Source organism: Sus scrofa, chromosome 13 (assembly GCF_054392235.1).
Source record: "Sus scrofa isolate SSC_HxYL_T2T_F1_AM1 chromosome 13, Sscrofa_HxYL_maternal_Yorkshire_Landrace_v2.0, whole genome shotgun sequence".
Taxonomy (NCBI): domain Eukaryota; kingdom Metazoa; phylum Chordata; class Mammalia; order Artiodactyla; family Suidae; genus Sus; species Sus scrofa.
Window position 1 is genome coordinate 97892122 of NC_139395.1, and position 11410 is coordinate 97903531.

General features: G+C 35.3%; 1 protein-coding gene across 17 annotated transcripts in view; it reads right to left on the bottom strand.

Annotated features, from left to right (window-relative positions):
- Positions 1-11410, bottom strand: part of XRN1 (5'-3' exoribonuclease 1) — a 110219-nt gene that overhangs the window by 56518 nt on the left and 42291 nt on the right. For all 17 annotated transcript variants that reach the window (XR_014824074.1, XR_014824073.1, XR_014824075.1 and 14 more), the window contains 6 exons: positions 10947-11067; positions 10752-10850; positions 5233-5336; positions 1713-1844; positions 1171-1333; positions 363-476 (listed from right to left, as the gene is read on the bottom strand). Coding sequence is in view for 10 of the 17 variants with exons in the window: in XM_084989937.1 (XP_084846063.1) it covers positions 363-476; positions 1171-1333; positions 1713-1844; positions 5233-5336; positions 10752-10850; positions 10947-11067 (733 nt within the window). In the remaining 7 variants the exon portion in view is untranslated. The remainder of the gene's footprint in view (positions 1-362; positions 477-1170; positions 1334-1712; positions 1845-5232; positions 5337-10751; positions 10851-10946; positions 11068-11410) is intronic.

Sequence of the window (11410 nt, forward strand, 5' to 3'; positions counted from 1 at the left end):
TGCATGTACCTTTTTCCATGTGAAAGCTAAAATTCCCCAAAACATCAACCAATTTATAAATTCATCAACCCAATAATACATCTAAAATAATCTCAGAATTGCTTCATCCATACTACAATAAATCAATCTATGAAAAAAGAAATCAGAATTTGAATTCCTTTTCCACCACCACCTCGTGCCAGTGTGCTCAAGACTAAAGATATATAGCCAAATATTGTGTTTATAAATTAGATGAATGAATTCTTTCTTATTTTCCCCTCCAGTATTACACTTTATTATACACCTAAATGAAAAGAAGTTAAATAATTATACTAACTTGAAATCAGAAAGAAATTTAATTAGTAATAGTAATAGGAACTAACTTCTCCAGTGCATCCATAATATGGAGTTCCCAGCATAAAGACCATACTTCTAGGAGGAAACAAGTCATCCAATGTTTTGATACTGGAGAAACGGGAGTCAAAAGCTCGGACGTCCTATGTAAAATGAAATATCAAAATAAATCATCACAGTCAAAATTACTATAGATTGCATATCAAATTTTTTCCCTATAGGATTATGACTATGCTGTCTATAGATGTCAAATGTAAGGATTTTCTACATAACAATATTAGAAGCTAAAATTTATTGTCGGCTTATATGCCAGTACTCTTCTAGTACTTTACACATTTACTAGTTCATTTCATTCTCAAGACAGACCTTTATAGCAGAGACCATTACCAGCCCTACTTTACAGATGAGGAAACTAAAGCCCAAGGTCATACAAATAATTCTACCCCGTCTGTGCTCTTAGTATGCTATCCTGTTTCCCTCAAATTACATGCTTTTCTAAAAACCTGCCTCCTTACAACATCTTATAAACACAATAGCAAATGCTTTTTGTATTTACCAATTAACTTAATATTTATTTTTATTTTCCAAAAAAGGCAAACTTTTTTGAAAATAAAAATAAATATATGACAAGTTTCCTAACCATACACAGAATGACTATCTCATGATGTTATATTCCTTTTAAAGACTATAGTATTTTGCAAATTACATTAAATAATAATCTACATTAAATATTGCTATATTAGTCTTCCCTTTGTAAATATTAATTTGATAGCCTTTTCTTTATACAGTGTGTAACAGTGTACATTAAGATAGAATTGAGACTTGATGGAGACTTACTTTGACAATAGTTTGATAAACAAATGGAAGAACTTGTTTTGACCACTGTTTCTCTAGACGAACTTCACCATTTTGGTTTATTTGATATTTACGACCAGTGAGTAACTGACCATACACAACTGCAGATGTTTCGTTTATTATTATCCCTTTTCTTCTCAGGTAGCTCAAAGAAAAAAACAAAAAAGAAATACAAATGTGTATGAGTGCGTTTATATTCTATGATAATAATCATTCAAACTACCAACTCAAATGCTTAAATGAACTTTATATAAACATGCTAAAGCATGTTTTCTTTTTTTCTTCTTTCTTTTTTTCTTTTTTGGTACATTATGAAGTATTTTAGTGACAAACTAGGCAAGGCTATAACTGCTGCTAACCAGATTTTATTTTAAACTAGAACTCTACATTTTTAGAATGCAAAATGAAGATGTAATCAGTATTCAGAGTGATCATAATGTTAAGTAAAAGATAATTTAAAAAATAAGTACATTAGACCACCACATTCTAGTTCAATGACATTAAATACTTTTTATGACACTCACTATTCTGAAATTCCTTGCACTTCTTTTGTCCAGTTAGATTGCTCTTTGTCCCCAAGATGGACCACTTTAGACGGTGGCACAGTTCTTCCCAAATAAAGCTTCTGTGTTCCTGGAGGTTCTTCCAAGTAAAACCTTCAAAATTAAAATAAAATTTAAAAAATTATGATACCCCCAAATGTGTGGTTTGATAGAGTTTAGCAGTGCGAATCTTCTAAGCAAAAAGACTTCTACGTGGTATAAAAGCAAAAAAAAAAGCCCTTTTTTTGGTAGTTTAAAAAAAATGTTTTTATTTTTATGGCCACACCTGTGGCATGTGGAAGTTCCCAGCCTAGGGGCCAAATCAGAGGTGCAGTTGCCAGCCTACACCACAGTCACAGCAACATAAGATCTGAGCTTCATCTGCGACCTATGCCTCAGTTTGCGACAATGCCAGATTCTTAACCCACTGAGCAAGGCCAGGGGTTGAACCCACATTCTCATGGAGATCATGTCGGGTTCTTAACCTGCTGAGCCACAATGGGAACTCCAAGCCTCATATTTAAAAACTGTAATATGAATTTCAGAACAAGGACTTATAAAAAACTTAATCAAAATTAATAACAAATTACTATTCTCTTGAAGAAATTAAACTAAATATATAATACAAATACAAATTTTCAAAGGACTAATACTCTCAAATTCAATAAAGTATTTTTGCCAAAAAAAGATTAACTTGTTTCTATTTAATCCACTATATCTAATTTCCAGTTTATAGGAAACATGAGGCTTGGGGGACCAACTTAAATGATACTAAGAGGTAATGATCAGGTAAATCCAGAATTCTACAAAATAACTGGCCTGGATAGACTCTTTTCTAAGAGACTTTTTTTTTTTCTTAAAGGCAGAGAAGTTAAGGCAGGTCCTAGGGTATAAAATCAACATACAGGAGTTCTCATTGTGGTTCAGCAGGTTAAGAACCCAACTAGTATCCATGAGGATGTGGGTTCGATCCCTGACCTTGCTCAGGGGGTTAAGGATACAGCATTGCTGCGAACTGTGGTACAGCATACACTGCAGACAAGGCTTGGATCTGGCATTGCTGTGGCTATGGTGTAGGCTGGCGACTGTGGCTCTGATTCAACCCCTAGCCTGGGAATTTCCACATGCCTCAGGTGTGGCCCTAAAAAAACAAACAAACAAACAAAACAAAAAACCAAAAAACCCCACAGTAATCAACTACATTTCTATACACTAGCTGGGAAACTGAAATTTAAAACATAATACCATTTACAGTTGTTACAAAAAATGTTAAATATTTAGGTGTAAATCTAATATAACATGTACTGGTTCAGTATGCTGAAAAAATAAAATAGTGATAAAAGAAATCAAAGATTAAAATAAATAGAGAGATAAATGGAAATCCGTTTGGATCAGGAGGTTGAAGGAGTTCCCGTTGTGGCTCAGCAGTAATGAACCCAACTAGTTAGTATCCTTGAGGATGCAGGTTCAATCCCTGGCTTCGCTCAGTGGTTTAAGGGTCTGGCATTGCCATGAGCTGTGGATAGGTTACAGATGTGGCTAGGATCCCACACTGCTGTGGCTGTAGTGTAGGCCAACAGCTGTAGCTCCGATTCGACCCCTAGTCTGGGAACATTCATATCCTGCGGGTGTAATGGAAAAAAAAAAAAAAAAAAAAGAAGATTCAACATAGTGAAGATGTCAGGAGTCCCCTCGTGGTCTAGGGGTTAAGAATCTGGCTTTGTCACTGCTGTGGTGTGAGTTTGATTCCTGGTCCAGGAACTTCTGCATGCTGTAAATGCAGCCAGAAAAAAAAAAAAAGCTGTCAAATCTTCACAAATTCTAAGTTTAATACAATTCCTATCAAAATCTCTATAAGATTTTTATAGATATAAAAAATTATTCTAAAATTATATATGGAAAGGCAAGGGACCAAAAACAGCTAGAACAATTTTGAAAAATTAAAAAGGACAAAGGAAAAATAAAGTGGAAGGCATCACTCTACCTAAGTTTAAGACTTACTGCATAGCTATAGTAATATGACAATGTGGTGTTGGCAGAGAACAGACATAGAGACAAATGGAACAAAATGGAGAATCCAGAATTAGACCCACACACACATGCTCAACTTATTATTATTATTTTTTTGTCTTTCTAGGACCACACCCATGGCATATGGAGGTTCTCAGGCTAGGGGTCGAATTGGAGCTATAGCTGCTGGCCTATGTATGACAGAGCCACAGCAACACAGGATCCTAGCTGTGTCTGCAACCTACATCGCAGCTCACGCAACGCCGGATCCTTAACCCACTGAGCAAGACCAGGGATCAAACCTGCCTCCTCATGGATACTACTCAGATTCATGCCCATTGAGCCACAACGGGAACTCCAACATGTTCAACTTATTTTTGACAAAGGTGTAAAAGTAATCTAATGGAAGACAGAGATTTTTTCAACAAATAGTGCTAGAGCAATTCAATATGCATATAGGTAAATATATGAACTGAACTTCATACCATATATAAAAATTAGTTCAAAATGGATAATAGATTTAAATGTAAAAGGAGGAAGTAAAACTATAAAACTTTTTAAAGAACATCACAGAAGAAAACCTTCTTTTAGACCTGGGGCTGGGTGAAGTGTCCCTAGACAAAAAGCTTGATCAATAAAAGGAAAAACTGATAAACTGGACTTCATCAGAGGTGGGGGAATGGAAATCTGATGATTAAAAAAGAATGTTCAAGATTCATATTGGAATTGACCTCTCATCAACAAAATTACATGATAAAACTCAAGTGAGATATGTTCGCAGAGATCTGAAGAAAAAGGATTAAGTCTCTAAAATTCTAAATCTAGGAGTTCCCATCACGGCTCAGTGGTAACAAACCTGACTAGTATCCATGGGGATGCTAGTATTCAGCAGGTGCAGCTCTGATTCGACCCCCAGCTTGGGAACTTCCACATGAGGCAGGTGTGGCCCTAAAAAGACAAAAAAAAAAAAAAAAAACCCTCAAGATATCAGGCCAAATTTACATGAAACAAAAGTAAAAGATGACAAGGAATAGGTTGTCCAAATAATCACTGATGAAATGATTGTCAACTTGAATAAAATGTTAAGAAATTATTTTTAAAATAAAAGATACATGTTTAAAAAATTAATATATTACTTAAATGAAACCTGGGAAGGACATGGAAAAGGTGGTTTTACATGCTATTCATTCTCATCAGAAAGAAATACATTTGGCAAATTTTATAATGATAACTGGTAGAAAAGAATTAGGATGCAGAACTTACATGCTATTAAGAGGAAAAAGGGAAAAAATAATATATCCATCTCAAGAGATATACAATAAACTGTCAGTAGTGGCTGGGCTTGGAGTGGTGTGATTAGAGGACTTTTATTTTCACTATAGAGTGTAAATATTTGACAAGAATTATTATATCACTTAAAATGTATGACTGAAAGCCATCAAATAGCAAAGCACATATAAACTTCAAAAATTATAATTCAAATTTTACTCACTTAGTTTCTCCATCTGATATACCAACAACTCTAGCTTCTTCAAGATGAGGCCAGTTAACAAAGACAGACTTTCCAAGCACTGATGAAGCTATATTTTCTACACTCTTAAAGTAAAAGCAGAAAAGTTTATTCATGTTTTACATCCAAGAAAAAATTTTACAGAAGCAAAATTAAATAATTAAAAACTGCCTGTGTTTCTAACTGCATATTTAAAATCTATAAAAAAATAAAATAAAATCTACAAAAATTCCACTTTATCCTGCTGTATAGCACTGGAACTATAACTAGTCACTTATGATGGGAGCATGATAATAATGTGAGAAAAAAGAATGTACACATGTATGTGTGACTGGGTCACCTTGCTATACAGTAGAAAATTGACAGAACCAGCTATAATGGAAAAAATAAAAATCATTATTAAAAAAACCTCCACCTTAATAATTAAAACAGATATAAAATATTTGATTGCTCAAACCAATTATTCCCTATTAGTACCTGCTCTTCTCAGTTTATTCCAACTTTATTCTATCCACTCGAATTCAGTTAGTTTTATTAATTTCTCTTCTCTAAATTGTACCTTTATTGCTACTTTTTTTCTTTCTAGTATTTTCCAGTGTTTCTATTCTTTGAGATTTTAATTTTTTCCCTTATCTTTTTTTTTTTTTTTTTTTTTTGGCCTTTTCTAGGGCTGCACCCGCAGCATATGGAGGTTCCCAGGCTAGGGGTCTAAACAGAGCTATAGCTGCCAGCCTACACCACCAGCCAAAGCAACGTGGGATCCAAGCTGCGTCTGCGACCTATACCACAGCCCATGGCAACGCTGTATCCTTAACCCACTGAGTGAGGCCAGGGATTGAACCCACAACCTCATGGTTCCTAGTTAGATTCGTTTCCGCTGCTCCACGACGAGAACTCCTTTTTCCCCTTATCTTAAAAAATTGTTTTTCAGCTGTTTTTTACCTGTCTTTCTTTACTCTTTATCATGAATTTGTGGAAGTTTACCAAGTTTACCTTCCTTCCCCTTTGCCAATCTCTTCTTATTAGAGGGGAACTATGACCAATTTAAAGTACTTTTCTGTAATACAAAGATCACGATGCTAGGAAGCTTGCCTTCTCATTTTTTTCAATAGCACTGGCAGTTATTAGTAAAGGGCGGTCCACTGATTTTAATTCTGAATGAAATTACTTGGTGAGAAAACAGGTTTCAGTAAAATCAAACAGAAGAACACTACCTATAATGTATTATTGTCCACGATGATAATAGCAAACCTTAGTAGAAGTAATGCTTAGCAAGAAACCTAGGTTCTTAGTTCTGCTTCCAACTAGCTGAGTGAATGGCCCTTTCCCAAAATCCATTTAAGTTTTTTAATTTGTAAAATCAAGAAGCTGGATTAGTTGTTTTACAAAATGCTGTCCAGTTGTAAAATTCTATGATTCTTTTATTCTCTCTCTCTCTCTTTTTTTTTTTTTTTTTTGCTATTTTAGGGCTGCACCCGAGGCATATGGGGTCGAATCAGAACTGCAGCCGAGGGCCTACACCACAGCCACAGCAACACGGGATCTGAGCCTCCTCTGTGACCTACACCACAGCTCACGGCAACTCTTGGATCCTTAACCCACTGAGTGAGGCCAGGGATCGAACCCGTGTCCTCATGGATCCTAGTCGGGTTCGTTAACTGCTGAGCCAGGAAGGGAACTCCTGATTCTTTTATTCTCTTGATTATCTTTGCTTATTTTTCTCATGGCAACTGAAAAAAGTGAAAAGAAAAGCAGAGATGTCTAGAAAAGGGCCATTATTCACTATTTCATATCAAACAGTCAGATAACCTAAAACAAAATCTAAGAAATGTGATTTCATTTCAGTTTGTGGTTGGTATAATTAAATATGAACATCAGACTTATTTCAAGTTAGAAACCACAGGTCCAAAATTAGGTTCTACCACCTTTTAGCTATAGACTTTCAGGCAAATCCTTTAATCCCACTGAGACTCAGTACTCTTTTATGAGAAGAAATTATAACATCTATCCCACAATATTAATTTAAGGATAAAGTATTATACACAAAAGTTTTCATAAGCTGTAAAATGCTGTGCAGTCAGTCCTCTGTATCCACGGTTCCACATCTGCAGACTCAATCAACAAATGATGGAGATTATTTGGGAAAAAAAAATTCCAGAATATCAAAAAGCAAAACTTGAATTTGTCAAATGCTGGCAACTATTTACATAGCATTTACATTGTATTTACAAGTATTTATATTGTATTAGGTATTACAAGTAACAGAGATGATTTAAAGTATAATCAAGGATATGCGTAATCACATGCAAATATTACACCATTATCATATAAGAGACTTGAGCATCCACAGATATTGGTATCAGTGAGGAGTCCTAGAACAAATGCCCTGGGAATACTAAGGGACAACTATATTCTGTAAGAAATAATATCTTAAGTAAAAATTCTTAAGAGCAAACATTATTATCATTATTGGTTTAGACAACAACTTCGTGGTAGAAAGTGAAATATAAATAGAAATTCACTTTTTTGTTTAATCATTAGTAGTGAATATTTCTTTAACAATTAGAGATGACTATTTTTAGACTTCTGGGGGTAATTTTTTATTTTATTTATTAAATTTAGACATTTCTTAATGTGAATATACAAAAGAATGACTATTCTGATAAATAAAACAAGTTTCAACATTAGAACTAGGCTCTCTTAATTACTCTTTCCCCTTCTATAAATCTATTTTTATTTTTTATTTATTTTTATTTTTTTGTCTTTTTGTCCTTTTAGGGCCACACCTGAGGCATATGGAGGTTCCCAGGCTAGGGGTCTAATCGGAGCTGTAGCCGCTGGCCTACGCCACAGCCGCAGGAACACGGGATCTGACCAATGTTTGTGACCTACACCATAGCTCACGGCAACGCCGGATCCTGAACCCATAAGAGAGGCCAGGGATTGAACCCACAACCTCATGTTCCTAGTCAGATTCGTTTCCCCTGTGCCATGACGGGAACTCCTATAAATCTATTTTAATTTCATTCTCCCATACTTGCCTTCATGTGAAGGAAAAGTATCCGCCTTTCCCTCAAGCGGTAGATGAAATCCCCTATTACTTCACATCCCTTCTCTCTACAGAGCCTTTAAGACCTTTCTTCTTTACCTGTACCTCTCCTCTTTAGCATGGATTTGCTTAATTTTTCTTTACCTACAGTCATGTTTCTAGACTTATTCTCAATGATAATCTTAACCAAGGGCTTAAGATCTGCTACTCTATTTGCCATTTAAAATTTCCCAGATTAGTCCTTAGGAATTGGACTGCTGCCTCCACCAGTCTATTAAAATGGAATTCTCAAAAGCCAGTAATGATGCCCAAAGGAGAAATTCACAAACCTTGTTTTAGTGTTCATTCTGCTTATACTGTATGCACCATCTACTCCATGCTTTTGTGATACTATTAAACTTGGGAATCATTCTCTTACCTCTCTGTACACTATGTCACTTTTACTGGTTCCCTTCTAACGTTTATCTGTGGGTATTTCTTCCTGCTGGGGCCTTAAACCCTCCAAGTCCCTTTTGTTCAGGGAAATGAGCCCTAAGGCCCCAGCCACCACTTCTTCGCTGATGACCTGCATATCTCTATTTCCCTCCAAGCTCTAGCTCCAGTCTTAAACTATATACAGGGAGTCCCCCTCGTGGCAGCACCAAATTAAAATTCCATTATCACTAATCCCCTCAAAACAGTGCCTCTCTCATTTTAACTCCTCTATTTCAATAAAAGGCAATTGTTTTCCGACTCGGATCCATGAGGATGTGGGTTCGATCCCTGGCCTTGCTCAGTGGGAAGGATCATGGCATTGTTGTGAGCTGTGGTGTAGGTTGCAGACGAGACTAGAATCTGGCATTGCTGTGGCTTTGGCTGTGGCTTAGGCTGGCAGTTGTAGCTCCAATTCGACCCTTAGCCTGGGAACCTTCATATGCAGTGGATGCAGCCCTAAAAGGACACACATACACACAAACACAAACTATGTATAAACCACCCTTCTTGACTGAGGTTTTCCTCTGAGCCAAAGAACTCAAAAAACAATTTGACTCTTTTCTTAGTTCTCCCATAACTAATACATAAAAGATTAAGTTAATCTATTCTAAATGCATAAAAGATTAAGTTAATCTATTATAAACAAATGGATGATTTAGGGCATAGGGGCTTAAATATTGTGTGGAACCCTGTTGAGAAAGGCTGCCAGGCAGCTGCAGTTAAATGTCGCAGCACCAACTTAAAATTCCATTATCACTAATCCCCTCAAAACAGTGCCTCTCTCATTTTAACTCCTCTATTTCAATAAAAAGCAATTGTTTTCTAGTTAATTAGTCTGGATATCCTAGAGTCAGTCATATTTAACATTTTTTCTTTTCATACTCTATTTTTAAACAAACGACAAAACTTACAAATTTCATTTAGTCTTAGTCACCTAGATCTATTACTACTTCCACAGTTTATGTCCTTATTGTCTAAGGTTCCTATAACCACAACCTCAACTTCCAGGCTTTTCTGTTTTCTTTCATTTCAATTTTATGCAGTTTAGTCTATTATATTGCCACCAAATTCATCTTTATGAAAATACTAATTTCAAGATAACAGTCATGAAAAAATAAGTCCAGGGAGTGGCCATTGTGGCGCAGTGGAAATGAATCCAATTAGGAAACATGAGGTTGCGGGTTTGATCCCTGGCCACACTCAGTGGGTTAAGAATCCAATGTTGCGGTGAGCTGTGGTGTAGGTCACAGATGTGGCTCGGATCTGGCATTGCTGTGGCTGTGATGTAGGCTGGCAGCTGTAGCTTTGACTGGACCCCTAGCCTGGGAACCTCTCTATGTCGTGGGTGCGGCTCTAAAAACCAAAAAAAAAAAAAAAAAAAAAAAAAGTCCAAATTCCTTTGCCTGGTATTCAAGGTTTTCCATAATCTGGCCTCAATCTGTTTTTTTCAACCTTATCTTCCACTATTTCCCAACACAATTCCTCTGCTTCAGTCACATTTATCTATTCCTTCTCCCCAAATACATCACATTTATTCTAAAAAAAGAAAAAGTATTAAGAAAAATTTCAGTCACATAAAAAGGTTAAAAAGAATAAGATAATGCATCACATTTATTTTTTACTCTAAACCCACCTCATGTTATTCTTTTCAACTAGAATACTTTTCCCCTTTCTCCTCTTTGTGATAATCTGTCAGAACTCAGCTCAAACCTATTCTCATCTACAGCTCTGTACTTAATCTTTAGTAATCTTAATATTTAGTTCACAAAGCTCATCTCATTTTCAAAATTCCTACAGCATTTTTTTGCTCATTATACGACAACTACATACGTCCTTTGTGTAAATGTTTCTTGACTTTATCCTTATTTCCTGTGAACTTCTGGAGTTACATGTTATACCTCTTTGGCAAATATGCTGCAGTTAGAGAGTTTTACATATAACAAGCATCAAATACATATATAATAGAGAAAATACTTACAAGTTCATCTGATTCTGCATTCACTAAGATTTCCAACATCATGTTTTCTCCACGACTACTTTGCTGGAATACTTGAACTCCACTTTTCTTCAAAAAAAACTTTAAAAGAATTCATAGAGTTTAATTTTAATTCTTTCTCCATCATCATTTCACACTTAATAAAGTGAAAAAATTCTGAACTAAATGGCCACTAACTTTGTGTTTGATGTGTTTCAAAGTAGGAAATCCACAGAAATATAATGCCTTCTGGTCAACCCTGGTTATTTTGTTTTTGCTTATGTCTACACGCCAAGCATCTAATGATATTATTCTATACCTAAAAAATAAATTGAGGGATTTAATTTAAAATTCATACATTACAAGTAATCACAGTTTTTCAGCATTCCCTTCAGTATTTTGTAAGGGTCATTTTTGCTTTTAAATAAGAGAATAATTTGTCCCTTAAGACAAAGAAAATACAGCACAGCAGATTCTTTGTTGTTATTGATCCAGACAGTTAGTATGCCTGTAGGATACTAAGCAGAAATTTTTCCCATTAAGTTAAAAAAAAATACAGTATATATATATATACACACACACACACACACACACATATATATATAATATTTTTTATACTAAAGGAACATATAAAACAGATTACAAATCTCTATAGCCTCCAT